This window comes from Microcaecilia unicolor, chromosome 1, assembly GCF_901765095.1.
Source record: "Microcaecilia unicolor chromosome 1, aMicUni1.1, whole genome shotgun sequence".
In the NCBI taxonomy this organism is placed as follows: domain Eukaryota; kingdom Metazoa; phylum Chordata; class Amphibia; order Gymnophiona; family Siphonopidae; genus Microcaecilia; species Microcaecilia unicolor.
In genome coordinates, this window is record NC_044031.1 from 462,044,379 (window position 1) to 462,069,523 (window position 25,145).

A 25,145-nucleotide genomic window follows, 5' to 3' on the forward strand; every position below is an offset into this window, starting at 1 on the left:
TAATGGATGCTCACACCACCATAGATCCTCTCAGGTTAGGAGAGATCATGAGCTCCATGTGCTCCATGTGCTGCATCTGCTGCATCTAACCCCCACAGGAAGTTGCATAGCTATGTGACCTCTCTAAGTAATTCACATCAGAGGTCACAGAGTAATCACAGAGAAATAATAGGTGACAGGCAATGCATGTAAAAATACAATACATTCCAACAAACCCCTTCTCATGCATAACTGTCATGCAATTATTTATTCATACAAAAGTCCAAGCTTTATACGCAGATTCACAAAATGTTCTCTGGGTAACGGTTTGGTCATGATGTCAGCTGTCATCTCACTGGTGTGACAATAGTGTAGACTGATGACCCCTTCTTTCGCCAACTCTCGCACGTTGTGGTATTTCGTTGCGATGTGCTTGGTGCGTGACTGAACCTTGTCATTCTGTGACAGTCGGATGCAGCTCTGATTATCTTCCATTATCTGGATTGGTCTCTTTTCAGCTATTCCAAAATCCAGCAAAAGTTTTTCAATCCACATCAGTTCTCTGCACGCTTCCGATACAGCCACGTATTCAGCTTCTGTAGAAGACAAACTCACAATACTTTGTTTATGACTGGCCCATGAAATTTGTACATTTCCATACATAAACACATATCCACTTGTGGATTTATAATCAGAATGATCCCCTGCCCAATCTGAATCACAGTAACATATTAGTTTTGGATTACTATTGGCTGAAATCTTTAATTTACAATCAATGGTACCCTTTAAATACCTTACCATCCTTTTAACTGCAGTCCAATCTGATTTGGTAGGTGAGCTGACCCTTCTGCTCAAAATTCCTACTGCATTTGCTATATCAGCCCTGTATGTGGTAGCTAGATATAAAAGCTTACCTATGGCTGATCTATATTGGATGTTATCTGGTAAAGGTTCTCTTACTGTTTCATCCTTCAGAAAATCAGTGATCATGGGAGTGCTTACAACTTGGGCATCTTGCATACCTAAACTTTCAATAAGCTCATTTATTTTCTGCTTCTGGCTTAGAAGATAAGAACCATCATTTTGTTTCTCAATTTCTATACCAAGATAGTATGACACATTACCCAGTTCTTTTATCTCAACATTGAGGTTTAAACACTTTACAATGTCCTTGTACTCTTGCTCACTTTTGCTTGCAATGAGCAGATCATCAACAAAAGCTAAAATGTATGCATATTGTCCATTTCTGCACCTAGTGTACAAGCATTTATCTGCTTCACCTTGCTTAAATCCTAAATTTGTCAATATTTCATGCAATTTATCATTCCAACATTTTGCACTTTGCTTTAATCCATAAAGACCTTTGTTTAATTTACACACTAGCTGTCTTTGTTTTGTATTTATGAAACCTGTTGGCTGTTCCATGTACAAGTCTTCAGTTATATCTCCGTGAAGAAATGCTGTTTTCACATCAATGTGGTTGACTTGCATGCCTTTTGAGACTGCAATGCTCAGAAGTGTTCTAATTGTCGTGTGTTTCACTACAGGTGCAAACACTTCATCAAAATCTTCTCCATATTTTTGAGGATATCCCTTTGCGACTAATCTGGCTTTATACCTTTCCACTTTTCTTTGTGCATTCCTTTTTAACTTGAATACCCATTTGCATCCTATAGCTTTCTTGCCAGGAGGTAATTTTGTAAGAATCCAAGTATTATTTTTATCCAATGCATCAATTTCTTCTTGTGCAGCTTTATGCCATTCAGCAGCTTCTTCTGCTGACATTTTCTCAATCTCATCCCATGTTAAGGGCTCTTGAGCTTCTGCTGACTTTGTTAGGTAAGACAGTCTTGGGGGTGGAACACCTTTGTTTTCCCTGGATGAGCGTCTGACAACAGGTTGGTCTGACCTTTCCGCATCCTCTAAATCTGAGAGTCCTTCTCCAATTGATTCCCCTTCTCCAACTGTACTGTCTTCTTCAATGATCCTTTCTGTGTCTGCTTCCTCTGCCTGTTCCTCGTTAGATACAGGTGAGTTGCTTTCAGACATCTGCCTTGGTATGGCATTTATATACACTGGCATGTCTATTATGGTTCTAGTTTCATATTCTGGATGATAAGGCTCATCTGGGATAATCCAGCCTTTATCAACCCTCTTGTTTTCATCAAAATATGTAACATGTCTTATGCCAACAATGCCAGTTTTCAGATTCAAAATTCTATATCCTTTGTGTCCTGGAGCATAGCCAACTAAAATGCCCCTTTCTGTTGTGGAATCCAGCTTATGCCTTCTTTGCTTTGGTATATGAGCATATGCTGTACTTCCAAATGTTCTTATATGTGACAGGTTTGGCTTCCTACCATGCCATGTCTCATGTGGTGTGCGCTCAGCGCCTTTAGTTGGCATTCTGTTTTGTAGGTACACTGCTGTGAGAATGGCTTCCCCCCATAGTCTTTTAGGGAGATTGCTATCTGACAGCATACATCTGGTCATTTCCACAAGTGACCTAAATTTTCTCTCTGCAACAGAATTTTGCTCTGGTGTATAAGCTACTGTTGTGATATGTTGAATGCCTTCTTGTTCTAGAAATGTGCGCATGCTTTGTGAAGTGAACTCACCACCATTGTCGGTCTGAAGAACCTTTGGTTTTCTTTCAAATTTATTGCTCACCATGGCTACGTATTTCTTCAGCATGTCTGTGACTTGACTTTTTTCTTTCAGCAAATAGGCCACACAATATCTAGAGAAATCATCCAAGAATATTAGCACAAATCTGTTATTTCCCAATGATGGGATATTAAACGGTCCACATAAGTCACTGTGTATTAAGTCCAGCACTTTATTACTCCTATTTCCTGTGTATGCAGGAAATGAGGGTCTTACACCTTTTTGAGTAACACAGTCTATGCATTTCTCCATTTTACCAGCATCTGCACTTATCTGAATGCCGGTGGCCAGTTGCTTACTGTAAAGATCCTGGATCACCTTACAATCACGATGTCCCAGGCGGCGATGCCAGATTTCCAGACTACATTTACCATCATTCTTCCTTACTTGCGCCATATGTGAGGCTTCACCTGAAATGTTCAGCTTATAAACATCATTATGCATAAAAGCTTCAGCATACACTTCATCATTTTTAGAGATTGTGCACTTACTGTTTTCAAAATGAATCGCAAATCCCTTCTTATCTAATGTAGATACACTAAGCATATTGCAAACTGCTTGGGGAATATACAAGACATCACTTACAGGAATTTCTTTAACTTCATTAGACACTTTGCATTTTAAGAATCCAATACCTTTTGCTTGGATCTTAGCAGTCCCTGCGTTTGCAGTTTTAAGAATACCTTCCTCTGGACACATTTCCTGAAAGAAATCCTTACAATTGGTTAAATGGCATGTGCTCCCTGAATCCAAAATCCAAGTACTTTCATTTGAATTATTATTTACCATAGTCAAAGATTTTTCTGCCATTAGAAAGCCCTTGTGTTTATCTTTGTCCTTCATACATTTCCTGGTTTGAAAATTCTTTAGTTCCATTGGCTTAGGTGAGCTAGAGGGAGTGTTTTGTGTTTCCTTACACCATTTAGATACATGTCCCTCCTTTCCACATGAGTAGCAAATCAGCTTGCCCTTGGGTGGAGTTTTCCCATAGCTCCGCCTTCCTCTGTTCTTTGCCAAGAAATTTGTTTCATTTCTCTCTGACTTGCTTTGAGAACACATCTCCTCAGAATCATTTATTATGCATTCCTGCCTTAGTTTTGATGTTGCCTGTTCAAAGGATTGCCCTTCAATGGCCTCATTTACAGACCTAAAAACATCAAACTTCTTTGATAGTGAGGTAAAAAGAAATGCTCTTTTCAATGCATCACACATGGGAATTCCAGAAAGTTCTAGCTTTTGAAATGAAGACATAAGATGCATAATGTGATCATTACATTTACTTTTATCCCTTAATTTGGTTTCATTCAACTCTGCTAACCAAATTGGTTGCTGCTTTGCATATGTAGTTGCATACATAGTTCTCAGTTTATGTAAAATGTCCTTTGGTGTATCTTTTCCCTCCACTAATATGGCTTGTTTCTCTGAGAGAGCTTCCAAAAGCATGCACTTCACATAATAGTTTGCATTGTCCCATTCAGCCATATTTTCAGCTGTTCTGTCTTGGTCTAAGCATATATTTAATCTTTTTGCTCGAAGGAGACATATGAATCTTAGTTCCCACTTCTGATAATTAAACTCAGTTAATCTAGGCACCTTGAGAGAATAGAAAAATGGTGAATTTCTTCCCTCAGCCATTTTCTTAGCCTTCTGTCTGCTGTGTGGGGGGAGAGAGAGACAGACTGAATCTTTCCTTTAAAACTTAAGAGAAAAATGTGGCCTTTTTTTCTGCCTGGTAATATTTCTCTTCTTTTTCAATTCCTGGACCTGGGCCCATAACCCTTTTGTTGGATTATTTGTAGTAAATAATTAGCAGATTTTAGTACACACAGCTTCAGCTTTAGAAATGTTAATTTCTTTCTTCATCTCTCTCTCATTCACCCCTGAATAATTCACTGCTGAGTCACTTTAAAGTTGAAGTAACAAAACATCTGTTTACTCACAGTTTGTAGTTAGATTATAATCAGACAGGCTTATATATACATATTACTATACATTTGTATTATCAGCTCCTTCCATGTGCTTAGATGGTAATGGATGCTCACACCACCATAGATCCTCTCAGGTTAGGAGAGATCATGAGCTCCATGTGCTCCATGTGCTGCATCTGCTGCATCTAACCCCCACAGGAAGTTGCATAGCTATGTGACCTCTCTAAGTAATTCACATCAGAGGTCACAGAGTAATCACAGAGAAATAATAGGTGACAGGCAATGCATGTAAAAATACAATACATTCCAACAGGACCGCTAGATGACTGAGGAGTAAAAGGGTCGATCAGGGAAGACAAAACCATTACTCTCCTCTGGAGTCTTTCATGAGGTACTTTGTCAAACAACTTCTGAAAATCCAGATACACCATATCAACTGGCTCACCTTAATCCACATGTTTGTTCACCCCTTCAAAGAAATGTAGTAGATTGGTGAGGCAAGATTTCCCTTCACTAAATCCATGTTGACTTTGTCTTATTAATCCATGCTTTTGAATATGCGCTGTAATTTTGTTCTTTATAATAGTCTCTACCATTTTGCCCGGCACCGACGTCAGACTCACCAGTCTATAATTTCCCGGATCTCCTAAAATCTTCCGGTACCACGCTCGATTTTAAGGATAAATTACATACTACTAACAATAGCTCCGCAAGTTCATTTTTCAGTTCCAGCAGTACTCAGGGAGGAATACCATCTGGTCCAGGAGATTTGCTACTCTTTGGTTTGTAGAACTGCCCCATTACATCCTCTAGGATTACAGAGAATTCATTAAGTTTCTCTGACTTGTCAGCTTTGAATACCATTTCTGGCACCGGTATCCCACCCAAATCTTTCTCTGTGAAGACAGAAGCAAAGAATTCATTTAATCTCTCCGGTATGGGATAGGAGGTAGTGTTCTATTGTGGATTTAAAACTGGTTAAAAGATAGAAAACGAAGAGTAGGGTTAAATGGTCAGTATTCTCAATGCAGAAGGGTAGTTAGTAGGGTTCCCCATGAGTCTAAGCTCGGACCGCTGCTTTTTAACATATTTATAAATGACCTAGAGATGGGAGTAGCTAGTGAGGTAATTAAATTTGCTGATGACACAAAGTTATTCAAAGTCATTAACTCGCGGGAGGATTGTGAAAAATTACAAGAGACTGGGAAACTGGGCGTCTAAATGGCAGATGACGTTTAATGTGAGCAAGTGCAAAGTGATGCATGTGGGAAAGATGAACCCAAATTATAGCTACATCATGCAAAGTTCCACGTTAGGAATCACAGACCAAGAAAGGGATCTAGCTGTCATCGTTGATGATACGTTGAAATCTTCTGCTGAGTGTGCTGCTGCGGCTAAGAAAGCAAATAGAATGTTAGGTATTATTAGGAAAGGAATGGAAAACAAAAATGAGGACGTTATAATGCCTTTGTATTGCTCCATGGTGCAAATGCACCCCAAATATTGTGTTCAATTCTTGTCGCTGCATCTCAATTAAGATATAATGAAATTAGAAAAGGTGCGGAGAAGGGCGATGAAAATGATAAAGGGGATGGGACAACTTCTTTATGAGGAAAGGCTATAGTGGCTAGGGCTCTTCAGCTTGAAGTAAAGGCAGCTGAGGGGAGATATGATAGAGGTCTATAAAATAATGAGTGGAGTTGAACGGGTAGATGTGAAGCATCTGGTTACACTTTCCAAAAAAGCTTGGACTAGGGGGCAGGCGATGAATATACAATGTAGTAAATTTAAAACAAATCAGAAAAAATGTTTCTTCACTCAACATGTAATTAAACTCTGGAATACGTTGCCAGAGAATGTGGTAAAGGCGGTTAGCTTAGCGGAGTTTTAAAAATGTTTGGGCGTATTCCTAATGGAAAAGTCCAGAGACCATTATTACTCTCATGAATAAATTTAAACAAATAACTGCAACTGGCAAGAACATATTACTGCTACAATTCGACATGTCAAGCGCCTTCAATATGGTTGATCATGGAATACTACTACATATCCTCGAATACTTCGGAATCAGAGGAAATGTTTCCTAAACACACGATCATACCAAGTAACATCTAATTCAACTACATCAGCTACATGGATACCTGAATGTGGTGTTCCACAAGGAACCCCCCTCTCACCGACCCTATTCAACTTAATGATGATACCATTGGCGAAACTACTATCAAATCAAAACCTTAACCCATACATATACTCAGATGACGTAACGATCTACATTCCATTTAAACAAGATCTAAAGGAAATTTCCAATGACATCAACCAAAGCCTCAACATCATGCACACATGGGTGGACACATTCAAGTTGAAATTCAATGCAGAAAAAAACCAATGCCTAATACTCACCTCACAATATAACACAAACAAATTCACCATCATTAATACACCAAAACTGAATCTTCCAGTTTTGGACACCCTAAAAATTCTTGGGGTTACCATTGTTAATATGTGTCCCAGCATGAGACCCATCCACTGGAATAGTGGTAGGCCAAGTTACATATCTTAAACAGCTGAAAAGCACTGAATAGGCCTGAGAATCAGATGATGTTCTTATAGCAGAGAGCCTGCAAGAGCAGGACTGCTTGGTGAGTCTTATTGAAACCTGGTACAACTTTCAAATTGAGTGTAACACTTAAGATGTAGAAATTAATGACAAAAATGGTAAAAAGCTTGGTTCTTAAAATGGAGTCTGTCTTTATAAGATGGCTCCCAGAGTCACAAGATACAAAGACACAGATCTCTCTCAATATTAGGAAAGAAGTTTTACAAGTGTTGAAATTGGCATTATGAAGAAATCTTAGAAAGGAGGGGCAGGTGGGCACCTGACCTGTGGTTAAGTATGATTCAGAGATGAAGAAAGATTAGGAAAAAAAGTCCCTCTCCAATTGAGTTGTATGGACTGTAAATGCTATATAAGAGGTGTGCATCAGAGCTGTAGCCGGAGTCCCTCCCCAACTTGACTCGGACAACGGCGAAGCTCTGGCCGGTTGAACCCAGAATCTGACTGATGTATGTACCAACTTGAAGTCCTGATTGGGTGAGAATAAAAGACTATTTCTATCTCAATATTCTCTAGTCTCTGTGTTAATTTCTCTGTTTCATTTCACACCTTATATCACATAAATAGACTATCTTTTAAACTCTAGTACATCATGTGGGAGAATAGATGCCCTAGGATGTCCTTGGAAATTAGGAGCCAGAAAACAGAGGTCATATTTAGGAGACTTATTATGAGCCTTCTGAAACCCTCTCTCCACCTCGGTGGGCAAGGGTCCTGCGGGGGTCTAGAGAAGGGTAATTAAAAACACCATTGACCGACACCTCACACTTGAGAGTTACACGAAAAACATAACCAAGAAGATGTTCTACTCAATGTGGAAACTAAAAAGAGTAAGTCCTTTTTTCCCAAGAACTGTCTTCCGCAACCTGGTACAATCAATGGTACTCAGTCATCTAGACTACTGCAATGCACTCTACGCTGGCTGCAAAGAACAAATAACCAAGAAACTTCAGACAGCCCAGAATACGGCAGCTAGACTCATATTCGGTAAAACAAAATACGAAAGCGCCAAACCTCTACAAGAAAAACTGCACTGGCTCCCACTCAAAGAACGTATCACATTCAAAATTTGCACCTTAATTCACAAAATCATTCACGGAGAAGCACCAGCCTGCATGACAGATCTGATAGACTTACCACCCAGGAATGCTAAAAAATCATCCCGTACATTCCTTAATCTTCACTTCCCAAATTGTAAAGGTCTTAAATACAAACTAATGCATGTGTCAATCTTTTCCTACCTGAGCACACAATTCTGGAATGCGTTGCCGCGAAACCTAAAAACAACCTGTGAACAAGTTAACTTCCAAAGTCTACTGAAGACCCACCTCTTCAACAAGGCATACAACAATGATCAACAAACATGAACTCTATACACATATCCAGAAATGCCCCAATCATATTTGCTTGTCAAACTACTATCATCTTTTTTTTCTCAGTATCATGTCACCCCCCAAAAAAATCTTTTGTTATTATTAAATTTACATTCTCCTTAATTCTTATACTTCTCGTTTATATCTCTTATTATGGTTGTTTGTTAAGATACTACCATGTTATATCATTATCATGTACCAAAACACTTCTGCCATTACTAAATGTACACTTCCTCATGTATTCCTACTATTCATGATGTATTGTAAGCCACATTGAGCCTGCAAAGAGGTGGGATAATGTGGGATACAAATGCAACAAATAAATAAAATAAATAAATGGACTTGAGGAAAATCCACTACTTCTGGGATAAGCAGTATAGAATGTTCTGCACTTTTTTGGGATCTTGCCAGGTATTTGTGACCTGGATTGGGCTTGATGGACCTTTGGTCTTTCCCAGTATGGCAATACTTATGTAATTTGAGCAGTCTCCATAGTCTCCCTGGTGATCGTCTCTTAAGGGGCAGTAACTGGACTTCAAGATTCTAAGTGTGGTCTCAATTCCAGCGTTCTATCATTTTGTAGATGTGGATCAGCAGGATCAGTTTGGTATGATATCTCTACTGCATCAATCTCCTCCAAATCTAGCTGGTTTTATTGAGTTACTGCTGTTTCATGCTAAACTGCTAACTGTGCCTTCAGTTAATGTGGTGGTTTCTCTTCAGCAGGTAAAAGATTCTTCATCCCCTCCCTTGTTCCCTGAGGACTCAATCAATCCTTGGGCCATCATCCCTTCTCAGCATGTTAAAACTGTGAGAGCATTACCATGTTCTGGTTCTAATAACTCCATTCTTCATTAAAGCAGTTCTGGAATTCTCAGGATGCTACACTTCTGTCAGCATGGTTGATCTTCTCTCTCTAGCTCTGTTAGTAGCATGTTCTAGGAATGCAGACAATTTATTGTATGGTTAGCACAGGTCCACCTTCACATTGGTTTCATGCAGTCCTGCTCCTTAGCTTCCTGTTCAGATCCTTTCACATCTTTTATTGCTATTCTCAGCCATTGGTAGAAGAACCAGACCCCTCATTTCTGATGGTATTTATAAAGTCTCTCTCTCTCTCTCTCTCTCTCTCTCTCACTCTCTCTCTGAAAGTCACTTCCTCGTACCACTGAATTGCTTTCTTTCAGGTCAGTAATCTGATACCCCTTGCAGGCCTGGCATGGCTTACTACAGCTTCTTCTACCCTTTCATCTGGGAAAAAAAATAAACCCTCAAGGATATATGTGTCTCTAAGAAATAGCACCTCTCTATTGGGCCCTTTTACTAAAGGATTGGCTGTCAGCATTCGGCTTGCCTGATGCCAATCTGGAACTACCACCGGGCTACCATAATTCCCAACTTGTCACATTCTTCAAAACAGGAACTAGGTTAGTGAGCCCTTGGGCCACTACCGAGGAGCAGCAGTGGCAGGCAAAACCACCCCACACCAGGAACAAGACAGAACTCAGATAGAAACAGCAAGACTTCACCTGCACTAGCCGCCCTTCTCCAGGAGTTCAGCCCCTGGCTGCAGGCGTCCGACAGGACTTACAGGACAGGGCAGGAACTGGAAGCTGCAAGCAGCCACTAAAACAGGGAACAAACACTGACAAACACGAGACAGAACTGAAAGCTGCCAGGCAGCCACTAAACAAGAAACACAGACAAACAGAAACTAAACAGAAAAGACAGACAAGGAACAAGTCTAGGAAACAAACAATAACCCTAAGCTAAACTACACACAGACTAACTAGCATCAGACAAGGAACTAGACTAAAAACCAAGCTAGGCAGAAGTGCAACAAGCACCAACAAACCAGGGCCTTAGGCAATGCAAAGGCAAAGCAGAGAGTTTCCAAATGGCTAATAAGCCCAGCAGCAGCTGAGATCCAACTGCAGCAATCACCAGGCAGCTACGGGTGCTGTGCAGGCTCAAACAAGACAAGCAAGTCTGGCAGGCTGGAAGATCCGGACTGGGCTGAAGTCTGGAACGGGAAACAGCACACAGACAATCCAATGCAGCCACCAGGCCTGGCCACCAGGGGGCGAGATGACTGCAAGCCTGAAACCAGGGCACAATCGTGACACACCTCCAGCGCATGACATTTCCGGTGCTACAGAAATATATATATTTTTTGTACTACAGGTGTTTACCTGGCAGTAATCGGGCAGTTCCGCGCGGTGCCCGGTTACCGCTGGGTTAGTGTAGGATAGCACTTACCGCCACCTCAATGGTTGGATTGGCTGTGTGGTAAGTGGTTCACTTACCGCATGGCCATTTCTTTTTAAAAAAAAAAAAAACCAAAACAGCCTTTTACCCGCTGCTGTAAAAGGGGGACTCGGCACGCATCAAAAACACACGCTGGTGCTAGCGCAGGCCCCCTTTTACCACAGCTTAGTAAAAAGACCCCTGTGATTGTCACAACCATGTCATGTTGCTCATTTCTTTTCCTCTGGATATAGTAAGCTTTTTTTTTTCTGTATAGATAAAAAAAAATGACAAAGACCATTTAGTCCATATGGCCCATAGTATATGCATTTTCTGGTTTTCTCTTGTGCATTTTGTGTAACATTTCTAACTAGTATTGCTTATTAGAAATTTGACAATGAGCAAAATAACATGGTTGTGACAATCATCATCACATTTATATGGGACTCATTTCAGTAAGTCCATTGTTACAGCAAGAAGCAAGTGCAATTTAAAAGAAAAAAGAAAGCTTGCGTTTATTTGAATGCAAATTCCTCAAAATTACATGTTTTTAGGTGTCTGAAAATCCCAGTTCTTCTTCCCATGGAACCCATGCGTGAATACCTTAGAGAAGAACTAACAAAACACTGCATAGATGAAGCTGTCAGATAGCTAATACTGATAAAACTCTTACCTAACCCAACTTACTCATATTCATCTGGTGGGGAGGGGGGTGGTCATCATCATCTTGAAATTATAATGAAAGAAAAAAGAATACTGTGAAAAAAAGGCAATAAAATCTATCTTTGAATAATAAAATACTGATATTTTTTAATTGAAAATTGTCATTAATCAGTACTAGACTCTTATTATTGGAAAACAATATAGCTCACATCAAGGGACTGAAAGGAAATTAAAGAAATCAAGATTATGCCTAGTAACCCTGGCGATCTTATACTTATCCAACTGAAAAGCATTCTCGCTTCTGTCTAACAGCAATTGCTCTAACTGTTCTGGCTTTAAAAAATTATAAGTAATTATACGTTTAGAAGGAAATAAAAAAAAAGTTGCACCGAGTGCCTGAAATTTTAATTTAAACTGAAGAAATTGTTTACATCTAGCTTGTGTTGCTCTAGAAATATCTGGAAAAACCTGAAGTTTCTTTCCACAAAAGAAGAAGAAATCTTTTTTTACTAAACTACAGTATGTCTTCAAAACAAGTGTCACACGTAAATATACTTGAGAAAGATTTGCATAAATTTGAGGTAGTGCAAGCAGATTTATCTCATACATATTCACTGTGAATATCCTGAAAACTTGACTGTCTAGGTGTATCCTGAGGAGTGGGTTGAGAACCCCTGCTCTAGAGACAATCCCCAAATTTTATATATGGGCCAAATTGCATGCCCAACTTAATTGATTAACAAACCAATCAGCGCCAATAATTCATACTTAAGCAATTAGCGGCACTAGCTTGAATTAGAATGAATGTGCACAATTTTTTAGATGTATTCTATAATGCGGTGCACATAAATTCTAATGGATATAGTCAAAATGGGGCATGGTCATGGGCACAGAATGAGTGGGTTGTGGGCATTTCAAAAAACTATGAGCAATATTATAGAACACACCTGATTTGCACCTAACTTAGGTGTACAGCGCTGCATATGTCTAGTAGTGCTATAGAAATGATAAGCAGTAGTAGTACGTATTTAGGCCTCGTTTTAGATGGCCCAAATGGAGTGCCTAAATTTAGTCGCAAGAATGGTGCATGAGAATATTCTATAAACTATACTTAACCTTAGGTGTAGTTTATAGAATTGCTCTAATCACATGGTTTTTCAGCGCTGATTTTTAATGCTCCACAGGGGCGTAGTCAGACTTCCATGGGAGGGGGGTCCAAAGCCCGAGGGGAGGGGGCACATTTTAGCCCTCCCCCGGCGCCCCCCCCCCCACCGCCATTGCCGCCCCCCCATGTCTTTTCCAACCCCCATCCCGCCGAGAACCCTCCCCCGCCGCCGCCTACCTTCACTTTTGCTGGCTGGGGACCCCACTCCCCACCAGCCGACGTCCTCTCCGTCCTGCTCTTGTTGCATGCATTGCTGACATCCTGCACATTGTACGTGCAGGACGTCAGACTCAGAGAACAGAGTTCTGTTCTCTGAGTCTGACGTCGCACGTACAACGTGCAGGACGTCAGCAATGCATGCAACAGCAGGAGCAGGATGGAGAGGACGTCAGCTAGCGGGGAGTGGGGTCCCCCGCCAGCAAAAGTGAAGGTAGGCGGTGGCGGGGGCGGGTTCGCCGGGAGGGGACTCCAGGCTGGAATCAACGGGGGCCCAGGCCCCCTCAGGCCCCACGTAGCTACGCCACTAATGCTCCATTTATAAAATTTGGCCCATGTCGTCTAAAGACTGCATTAATCACACCACCTGCTATGTGCACAAAACATGCCTACATGCAGCTTGTGTAAAAGCATGCACCTTCTTTTCACTGTGTACCTCTATACATGCTTAATTCTGAGGTAAATTTATAAAAGCCCTTTTACGTGCATAAAAAAACTTTTACAGGCAAACAATCCTTTATAAAATTATCCCCTATGTGTTTTCTACATTGTTCTTCTCTGATCCCAATGTAATTCAAAAGCCCAGTTTGTTATGGTAGTCATCTATAAAAGATACACACATATATCCAGTAGTCATAAAACTTATGAGGTTGCTTGTATACTTGCATTGTGGTTTATTGATATATCATTAGCATGATAACCATTTAAATGCAACATGTATTTTAAAAGAACTATTAGTCCCTCTGACATCAAAATATAGATTTTCTATTTACTAATTAATACTGTATGTATTGCTGAAAAATACTGTTATGAAGGCATCATAAATCAGTATATTATTGGATCCGTTTTCGCATCCTGTTCAAACTTCTTCTACTAACCTATAAATGTACTCACTCTGCTGCTCCCCAGTATCTCTCCACACTTGTCTTCCCGTGCACTCCGCTCCATGGATAAATCCTTCTTATCTGTTCCCTTCTCCACTACTGCCAACTCCAGACTTCGCGCCTTCTGTCTCGCTGCACCCTACGCCTGGAATAAACTTCCTGAGCCCCTACGTCTTGCCCCATCCTTGGCCACCTTTAAATCTAGACTGAAAGCCCACCTCTTTAACATTGCTTTTGACTCGTAACCACTTGTAACCACTCGCCTCCACCTACCCTCCTCTCCTCCTTCCTGTACACATTAATTTATTTGATTTGCTTACTTTATTTTTGTCTATTAGATTGTAAGCTCTTTGAGCAGGGACTGTCTTTCTTCTATGCTTGTGCAGCGCTGCATACGCCTTGTAGCGCTATAAAAATGCTAAATAGTAGTAGTAGTAGTGGCTTGCCAAAATAATTGCTGTAGCCACCAAAGCTATGTACCATTAAAAGATAGTGGTAGAACGTAACATGGAGGGGCATAATCAAAAGGGACGCCCAAGTTTTTCTGAGGATGTCCTCGCAGCACGTCCCCGTGAAGGGGCGGGGAAATCCGTATTATCGAAATAAGATGGATGTCCATATTTTGTTTCGATAATACGGTTGTGGACACCCAAATCTGGAAATTTAGGTCGACCTTAGACATGGTCATCCTTAGACTTGGTCGTTTCTGATTTTCGGCGATTAGAAACGACCAAATGCAAGCCCTTTGGTCGTGGGAGGAGCCATCATTTGTAGTGCACTGGTTCCCCTCACATGCCAGGACACCAACCGGGCACTCTAGGGGGCACTGCAGTGGACTTCACAAATTGCTTCCAGGTACATAGCTCCCTTACCTTGTGTGCTGAGCCCTACAACCCCCCCCCCCCCCCCCCCCCCACCCACCCAAAACCCACATCCCACAACTGTACACCACTACCATAGCCCTTACGGGTGAAGGGAAGTACCTAGATGTGGGTACAGTGGGTTTGTGGTGGGTTTTGAAGGGCTCACATTTACCACCACAAGTGTAACAGGTAGGGGGGATGGGCCTGGGTCCGCCTGCCTGAAGTGCATTGCACCCACTACAACTGCTCCAGGTACCTGCATACTGCTGCAATGGACCCACCAAGTATGACATTTGAGGCTGGCATACAGGCTGGCAAAAAATATTTTTAAATAATTTTTTGAGGGTGGGAGGGGGTTAGTGACCACTGGGGGAGTAAGGGGTCAACCCCAGTTCCCTCCAGTGGTCATCTGGTCAGTTTGGGCACCTTTTCGTGGCTTGGTCGTAACAAAAAAAGGACCAAGTAAAGTCGTCCAAGTGCTCGTCAGGGACGCCCTTCTTTTTCAATTATGGGTCGAGGATGCCCATGTGTTAGGCACGGCCAAGTCCCGCCTTCGCTATGCCTCTGACACGCCCCCGGGAACTTTGGCCAACCCCGCGACGGAAAGCAGTTGTGGATGCCCAAAATCGGCTTTCGATTATGCCGATTTGGGCGACCCTGTGAGAAGGACACCCATCTTGCGATTTGTGTCGAAAGATGAGCGTTCTTTTCTTTCGAAAATAAGCCTGATAGTAACATAGTAGATGAAGGCAGAGAAAGACCTGTACAGCCGATCCAGTCTGCCCAACAAGATAAACTTATATGTGCTACTTTATGTGTATACCTGATCTTGATTTGTATCTGCCATTTTCAGGGCACAGACCGTAGAAGTCTGCCCAGCACTAGCCCCGCCTCCCACCACCGGTGCTGCCACCCAATCTCCGCTAAGCTTCTGAGGATCCATGCCTTCTGAACAGGATTCCTTTATGTTTATCCCACGCATTTTTGAATTCCGTTACCGGTTTCATCTCCACCACCACCAGTGTTTTATGAACTGGTACAACAGAACTTTAATAAGCACAAGAAGGATATACAGAGGCGTGCACTAAGTAGGGATTTTCAGATTCTCATAAACCTAGACAGGTTTTTAATGCATATCAATAGCCACTTATAAAATTCAGACAGGCACTAATCATGCCATGAGATGATGCTGTGTATTTTGCCAGTAAGCATATAAGGGGCAGAGTTTGCAAGTGCATGAGGTATGGACATTTATATCTGCTCAAGAGTAGGTGTAAATGTCTACGCTTCCAGGGTAGGCATGGTTTCTGCCACTTTCGCTAGAACTGTGTAAAGCCAGGCCCTTCTATGTCTTTATGAAATTGCACTTAAGTAGGTGCCTACATGCCTTCTTAATTAAATTTATTTTATTGAATACAGACAAGAAAGCATGAAACAACAGTTACCAAAGCATCAAAGAGTTACATCTACAAACCAGTGTATTCCATACAAAAAAACAAAAATAGGTCACAAAATTTTTTTAATGGTTTTGTAAAAATTAACATATTGCTAGCCATGCCTACCTAGCATGGTGGAAGGCCTTGAATCTTATATCCTCACACCTCTGGGACTAATACCTTCAAAACAACTAACTCCCTGCCACATTCACCCCCCCCCCCAACCGTCCCCCCTCATCCCACCCATCAAACCCTAACCATAATAATAGTTATAAGGAAGTGTACCAGAATCAAAGATAAAGTCATTGTATCAAAACACCAATAAGCATTAGAACTGTAATCTATTCAAGATAATGTTCCTAATCTTCAGATTAAGAGATTGGGTATAATTCTCCAAATAGACAAAAAATGCTTTGTATGTTTGCTAGTGAGATTTGCCTATTTAGCCTCCCACATTATAAAGTATGTAATTGATTCAGTCACTGCCAGTAAGAGGGGGCTCTCAGATTCTACCCATTGTTGAAGTATGCATTTTTTACCCACCAAAGCAGCCTTACGTATAAATAATTTATGACCCTTGCCTCCTATCCTTAAATCCCCTGCACAAACACCAAAAGTTCAAAAGAAACTTGAATTCTTGAACCGAATAGATGATTTAAATAATCAATAATCTCCCCCCCCCCCCCCAACAAAAGAAAATAGATTTTAGGACAAGCCCAAAAGGCTATGACTTTTCAGCTTGGAGAAATGGTGGCTGAGGAGAGATATGATAAAGGTCCATAAAATAATGAGTGGAGTTGAACGGGTAGATGTGAAGCGTCTGTTTACACTTTCCAAAAATACTAGGACTAGGGGGCAGCTACAATGTAGTAAATTTAAAATGAATCTGAGAAAATGTTTCTTCACTCAACGTGTAATTAAACTCTGGAATTCGTTGCCAGAGAATGTGGTAACGGCGGTTAGCTTAGCGGAGTTTTAAAAAGTTTTGGATTGCTTCCTAGAGGAAAAATCCATAGACCATTATTAAATGGACTTGGGGGAAAATCCACTATTTCTGGGATAAGCAGTATAAAATGTTTTGTACTTTTTTGGGATCTTGCCAGGTATTTGTGACCTGAATTGGCAACTGTTGGAAACAGGATGCTGGGCTTGATGGACCTTTGGTCTTTCCCAGTATGGCAATACTTATGTACTTATCACATTAAACAATGTATCCTCAGCCTCCCCACATTTTATATAAACTAATGAATCTACTATTTTGGCTTTAAATTCTTGTAATTGTGAAAAATAAGCCCTGTGAAGTATCCGAAAGTGGCATTATTGATAATCAGCATTATTTTTTTATTAGGATTTATTTACCGCCTTTTTGAAGGAATTCACTCAAGGCGGTGTACAGTAAGAATACATCAAACATGAGCAATAGGCAGTTACAGCAGTAAAAATATTCAACTAACAATACAAAGTATGGCATGGTATACTACTTCCAACATCAACAAAATACGTAATGGAATATTATAATTGATAGTGAAGGGTAAGGCAAAGTTGTAACATATGGATGAGTTAGAAAGTAAGGTGATTAATTTGTAGAAAGTTGCACATGAGGTCAGAAAAATGGTTAAATATTATCCCAGCTAGGGTAGAAGTGGATAAACATGTCCTGCTGTACTATGTGCAGCCCGAGTCACTCCTTATCTGTGTGAGTGAGACTAACAAGTTAGTTACTTCTTCCATTAAAGGCCTGGTTGAAGAACCAAGCTTTCACCTGCTTCCTGAAGTAGAGATAGTCTTGTGTTAAGCAGAGCCTTTCAGGCAATGCATTCCAGAGTGTGGAGGCTACTCTGGAGAAGGCTCGCTTGTGGGTTTCACATCGTGTAATGTCTTTGGGAGAGGGTGTGGTTAGTGAAAGTCCTTGGAAGGACCTTAGTGTCCTTGGTGATGTGTGGACCAATAAAGGAATCCCTTTAACTAAATATAGAAAATTAAATAGTCCCAAAGGATGGTCAACCACCTGAGCCCAAGCCCGCTACAAAGAACCATAATTCTTCAAAATGCCCTCAGTCTGAAAAGACTTATGCAATACAGAGATAGTCAGCCAACTATCAGGGTCCACAGAAAAATGCTCCAACAATTGGACATTTATATCTGTAGATTAGTTAAACCAAAAGATTGTTTGTAGTGTTCAGTTTGATAGTAAGCAAATTGGGCACCCCTACAATCTTGCAGGTGGGGGAGGGGGGGAATTTCTGTAAATGGCTTCAGTGACCTGTCTGCCAGTAAAAAGTGTTCTAAAAGGAAATACCCTACTCTTTCCCATTGAACAAAAATAACACCATCTAACCCAGGGGCAAAAGTTGCATTACCCTGAATTGGCATCCGAGAAGTGCATTATGGATGGCCACTCCATGCCTTCACTAAATCTTTCCAAACCTTCTTTAAGGATTTTAATATACAACTTTGTTTCAAGACTCCAGGCAGCAATTTATGTGGGACATGCAGTAAATAAGATGCCAAGACACAAATAGCTTTTTTTCAATGCTTTAATGGAGTGTAATCTTGAGAACACATTAACCAATCATTCAAATGACAGGCCAGACAAGCTTGGTTGTGTTTTCTCAAATCTGGTATACCTAGACCCCTATTTTCCAATTACCATAAAGGAAAGGTAAACTTAATTTGGATTTCCTCCTACCCCAACAGAAGGCCCCAAATAACTAGTTCAGCTTCCTCAAGCCTTTCTGTAATATATGGATGGGGAGATTCTACAAGATGTATAGTCATTTAGGGAAAAAATCATCTGATATAAACTAATACATCTGCTTAAGGACAAAGAAAGATGTCTTCAAATGGCAAAGTGACATTGAATATCACTTAATAAGTACTGAATATTTAAAGGACCAAGTTTCCTAGGATCAGTTGGCATGATGCCCCAAAATCTGGTTCCCACCTCTCCCCTATAGCCAAAGCCTCCATTTTGTGAAAGTTAAGGGTAAAGCTGGAAAAGTCCACATACTCAATAATGCTCTCCAAAAGTGTTGTCAATGATTTGTGAGGACTGGTAATATGCACTGACAAGTCATCAGCAAAAGCAACAAATGTGAAAACATGACTTCCTGTCTGTACCCCATGAATCCCAGGATTCCTTTGCATCTCCCTCAAAATGGGTCAAGGATTAGAACAAACAAAAAAGGGGATAATGGACAACCCTGCCTAGTGCCTCTGAAAATAGGAAAAACCTCTGAAAGTCAGCCATTGACCCACACTATCTTTCAGCTCAGCATATAATGCCTGGATAGCCAAACTAGAATGAAAAATAAAGTCCCATTGAACATGGTCAGTGGCCTTCTCTGCGTTGAATAAGGATGACCTACCCTCCCTGTGTATCTGTTCCATCAAAGACAAGATTTTCCTAATATTCTTAACCGCATGGCAATCCCTAACAAACCCCTCCTGAGAGTCTAATAAAATAGAGGGGAGCACTCGAGCCAAGCGATTGGTCAGAATTTTGGCCATCAATTTGATTTCTATAGATAACAATGAGATGGGACAGTATGATTCTGGAATCAGTGGGTCCCTAGATAAAGAAAACTATTATTTGAGCCGTTGGAAAACTGGTCCGGTACAGCCTGATGATTTATAATATAATTAAATCTCTGATTAAAGATTCTGATATGCCCCCTTGCAATATTTTATAGAATTCCACCCATAGCCCATCTGACCCTGGAGCTTTACAGTGTGCTTCACTGGATCACCCATTTTATTTCTTCCTGAATAATTGGGGTATTCCCCTACATGCTTTCTTAAACCAGACACTCTGTTATAGAACTACCCTCTCCATATGGGAGATTTAAGTAAGGAGTCTCTACCCATTCGTTTGGTTGAAAATGTGGTCTGGTGGTTATAGCTTTCAACTGGGTTTTAGGGAAAAGAGTTGGGCATTACATTCAAGACCTGACTTGTGCCACTGACTGTGTAATGTCGGGAAAGTGACTGTATTTGCCTATGCTGGTGGGACACACTTGCAAACAGGTTTTCCTGGTTGATAAATTTTAAAAGAAAACAAAATACTACGTTAGCTTGTATTTCACCATATGTAAACTTAAATGTGTCAAGGGCATGCAGAAAGTGCCTGAACTGGGTCTTAGGAACATTTTCGAAAGCATAATGCTTTAGTCACAAAAATGGGCTTTTATAGAATTGATGTGTGTTCAGCTTGAATGCACTTAAGTTTATCCAGACTGAGTGGTGGTGTTTCCAGGGACAGAGCTGGGGAGGGATTTTTACCCTGTGGGCATACTTTTGTAAAGGTAAGCATTGACTGACCCTGGAAATGTTTGTGTGCCAAAAAGCAGGTGTAAATGTAAGAGAATTGATTCCCTAGAGTAGTTTTCAACATGGACTTAGGCAAATACTTTCCATTTGAAAATTATGCAAATAATTTTCCTTTGAAAGTCTGCACAGAGGAGACTATACACATACATTTTATGCATCTAAGCAGTAATAAAATTACCCCCCTTATCAATAATTCCTAATAAAGAAAGCATTTACTGTCACTTGATGCTGTGTCTGGCTGAATTAAAAGCCTGAGGCAAAGCTAAGGGCCTTTTGCTTAGTCATTGCATTACAGTGACAGTTATTGCTATTATAAACTAAAAATTATTTCTATAAAAGAACTGTTTGATAAACATTAGCAAGAGAGCCACTGAAATAGGACATTTCTGCCTGATCAACACCCAGTGTTCCTGACAATTATATCACTCATAATTCAGCTGAACATTCCATTTATCTTATGGTAAGAAATAAAATAATTCATGACAGAATAACTTTTTTTCTTCTTTTTATTTAAAACACACATCCAGCTTTTCCATTTCCAAAATTAGCCAACGTGGTATCCAGCACAATAAAATAAACATAGAGCTATAAACCTAAAATTAAAAACTGTAAAAAGTACAAAGCAAACTCAGAAGTTTCTTTCTGAAGGTAACAGTGATGGCAGATAACGACCTGAATGGTCCATTGAGTCTGCCCAACGGTCACATTCATTATCATTTCAAGATTTAAATCAACAATGAACATGGTGTTTCTGGGACATAGACCGTAGAAGTCCGCCCAGCTCTATCCTTATGTTCCCACTACTGGAGTTGCCATTAAACCCACTCTACCTATCCAAATCTGTCTTGTCATTTGCGGGTCAAAGGCCATAAATGTCTGCCCAGCATTGTTTTCACATTCCAAACCACTGAAATTTCCATTGAAGCTCTCTCCAGCTCATCCTAAACCAGATCGCCATATAAGGCAGCCCATCACCGGCCTTAGTTGATGTAGCCAGAGTCGCCATCTAAGCACAACTTGACATACAAACACATATGCAACCCTTAAGTTTTGATTTTTATATAATTCATTTTCAAATTAGAGATCCTTTGTATTCATCCCACGCCTTTTTGAATTCTGCCATAGTTTTTTTTTTTCCTACCACCTCCGTCAGGAGGTCATTCCAGGCATCCACCACCTTCTCCGTGAAAAAAGAATTTTCTGACATTACTCCTAAGTCTACCACCCTGCGACCTCAATTCATGTCCTCTAGTTTTACCACTTTCCCTTTTCTGGAAAATATTTGTTTCTATATTAATGCATTTCATGTATTTAAATGTCTATATCATATCTCCCCTGTCCCTCCTCTCCTCTAGGGTATACATATTCAGGTCTTCCAGTCTCTTCTCATATGTCCTTTGGCGCAAGCCCCGTATAATTCTTGTCACCTTCCTCTGGACCGCTTCAAGTCTTCTTACATCTTTAGCAAGATACGGCCTCCAAAACTGAACACAATACTCGAGATGGGGCCTCATCAATGACGTTTACAGAGGCATCAACACCTCCTTTCTTCTGCTGGTTGGAGCTCTCTCTGTGCAGCCTGGCATCCTTCTGGCTATGGCCACCCTTTTGTCACACTGTTTTGTCACCTTCAGATCCTCAGATACTATCACCCCACGATCCATCTCCCTCTCTGTGCATATCAGCTTGTCACCACCTAGCACATATGTCTCCCTTGGATTTCTACTTCCTAAGTACATCACTTTGCACTTCTTAGCATTGAATTTTAATTGCCAAACATTAGACCAATCTTCTTACTTCTATAGATCCTTTTTCATGTTTTTCATGCCCTCCAGAGCGTCCACTCTGTTACAAATCTTGGTATCATCTGCAAAAAAGCAAACCTAACCTTTTAAATCTTTGCCAATGTCACTCAAAAATGTATTAAACAGAATCAGCCCTAGCACCGATCCTCAAGGCACTCTACTACTCACCTTTCCTTCCTCCGAGTGAATTCTATCAACCACCACCCTCTGGCATCTGTCTGTCAACCAGTTCCTAATCCAGTTCACCACTTTGGGTCCTAACTTAAGCCTGTCAAGTTTATTCAAGAGCTTCCTATGAGGAACTGTGTCAAAAGGCTTTGCAGAAATCTAAGTAGATTACAGCTAGCACGCATCCTCAATCTAGTTCTGTGGTTACCCAGTCAAAGAATTCAGTCAGATTCGTTTGGCACAATTTACATTTGGTAAAACAATGTCTTGGATCTTGTAACCTATTGGATTCTAGGAAATTCACTATCCTTTCCTTCAGCATCGCTTCCATTACTTTTCCAATAACCGAAGTGAGGCTTACCGGCCTGTAGTTTTCATCTTCTTCTCCGTCACCACTTTTGTGAAGAGGGACCACATCCACTCTTCTCCAATCCCAAGGAACCTCCCCTGTCTCCAAGGATTTATTAAGCAAATCTTTAAGACAACTCGCCAGATCCTCTCTGAGCTCCTTCAATATCCTGAGGCCCCCTTTTACCACAGCCAGTAAAAGGGAAGTCTCGCTTCCTACAGGAAATGGCTGTGTGGCAAGTAAAGCATTTGTCGCTCGGCCATTTTGGGGGGGAGCCTTACCACCATCCGTTGAGGTGGCGGTAAGGGCTCCCGTGGTAACCAGGCAACGCGTGGCACTGCCCGATTACCGCCAGGTACACTCTGATGCTAAAAAAAATAATACATTTTTGAAGAGCTGGAAATGATGGCGTCCTAGAGGTGGAAAGTACCACCGGGCTGCTGTGGTAGCTTGGCGATATTTCCTGTATAGCGAGCAGTATGTGAAGGTGAAGGCCATTCATTCATAATTGAGCTATGGGCATTCTTATTAATTTATGGTTGATTTCAGTGATTTTGTCAAAATTCCTTGTGTGTTTACATTTATGTTGCAGCTATGAACTGGCCTTATACAAAAGATAAACTCTGTAACAGGGTATCTGTGCCTAGTTCTTAGATTTTGGGGGGGTGGGGGAGGAGGGGAATTGTATCTTTGCAGAGTGGGAAGGTTGGATAATCTAGGGTGGAGCTTCTTTAGTGCCTGATCAGGTTGTCTCTCTTAGGGGGTCTTTTACTAAAGCTTCACTCAAGTTATCTGCTGCAGGGCCCGTAGGAATAAAATGGGCCTTGCTGCAGATAACTCGAGCTAAACTTTAGTAAAAGACCCCCTTAGTAAATAAGCTTCTATGTTTCTATACTCATTTTTTAGGTTTAAATAATAAATATTTTTTTATTTTTTTATTTAACTAAAATGGAATGTATACATGTAATGTTAAAACAAAATGTGTTACACTAAAACCTGGCAATGGGGCTTTGTCATAAGAAGAAAATCTTTACAAAAATCTAATTATAACTATGTGGGTGAAAATTTGGATCCAACCCTTGTCCTAAATGTGTGTGTTTGTTTTTCAGCCTAATGTCATTTTCCTTGTTCAGAGCCAACAGTAATGTGGCTACAAAAATGACATTCTGAAAGTGGAAAGGTATTAGCTTAAATCTGAACCCGTCTTTTTCAGCTGTAATCTACCTGTCTGTAAATCCCTGTATCTGTAAAAATAATAACACTTACTAGTTTTGGATAAGTTCTTGTGTATTTTCATTGGATTTGGGATTTCAAGAGTGTACATGAAGCAAAATAGCTTATTGTAAAACAACTGACAGTGCATACATCAGGCGGGTTTACTGGATAAAGATGCAATCTTTGGCCGTCTGCTCTGGGTATTTTATCACCTTCTTTTTCTATTACAGATCTCGTACAAGGCTGTCAGCTCATTTGACCCAGAAATAGACCTGTCTAATCAAAGTGGACGTGTTTTAAAACTGGGAAATGAAACTCACTACCTTTTCTTTGGATTGTATCCTGGGACTACTTATTCCTTTACCATTAAAGCCAGCACAGCAAAAGGCTTTGGGCCCCCCATCACAAGTCAGTTCACCACAAAAATATCAGGTATTGTTCTAAAGTAACTCTTTTTATCTTTCACATGAAAAACGTACTAATTATTGCTGTGTGTTTTCCAGTGGCGTAGCTAGGGTAGTTGATGCCCGGGGGCGGTCATTTTTAACCCCCCCCCCCCCCCGAAATCCAGTACTAGGCATACCGAGAATACAAAACACTCAGGACCTATAGAGCAATTCTACCATACCATAAGCAGTCATTTCTACGAGTCACACAAGGAAAAGGAATGCATCTTAAACACTACAGTGAGCACTAGAACATCAATTCACCTATTGTAAAACGAAAACAGACAGATTAGTGCAGATCGTCGATCCTGCACAGTCAGTGCCAACCGAAAGCCATGTCTTTTTCACAAATAGATACACCCTAATCCACTATAGAATAAGTAATCATAAGCTTTCTATTTAGACAAAAATTAAACTGAACCCCCGATGCCAGACTCTGCATACAATGCAACACCACAGAAACAGAAAATGTCCTCTAGTACTGTGCAAAATATAAAGACAGCAGATGTAAATTTGAAAAAACTAACAAATACCAATCACCACTTTACAAATTAACAAATAGAAATAAAACAAATAATATCATTTTATTGGACTAATACATTTAGCTTTCAGAGCCCAAAACCTCCTTCCTCAGGTCAATTCAGTATAGTACTGTTACAGTGTCCTATCCTGACCTGAGGAAGGAGGTTTTGTTCTCTGAAAGTAAAATGTATTAAAATTAGTCCAATAAAAAGATTACCTTATTTACATGTTCTATTATAAACATTTATTAACACAGCTACAATACTACTTTATCCT

The 25,145-nt window shown here is 40.5% G+C and overlaps 1 protein-coding gene across 12 annotated transcripts in view; it reads left to right on the forward strand.

Moving 5' to 3' along the window:
* Positions 1-25,145, forward strand: part of PTPRM (protein tyrosine phosphatase receptor type M) — a 1,370,833-nt gene that overhangs the window by 733,225 nt on the left and 612,463 nt on the right. For all 12 annotated transcript variants that reach the window (XM_030213239.1, XM_030213256.1, XM_030213265.1 and 9 more), the window contains exon 10: positions 24,132-24,333. In XM_030213239.1, coding sequence (XP_030069099.1) covers positions 24,132-24,333 — 202 coding nt within the window. The remainder of the gene's footprint in view (positions 1-24,131; positions 24,334-25,145) is intronic.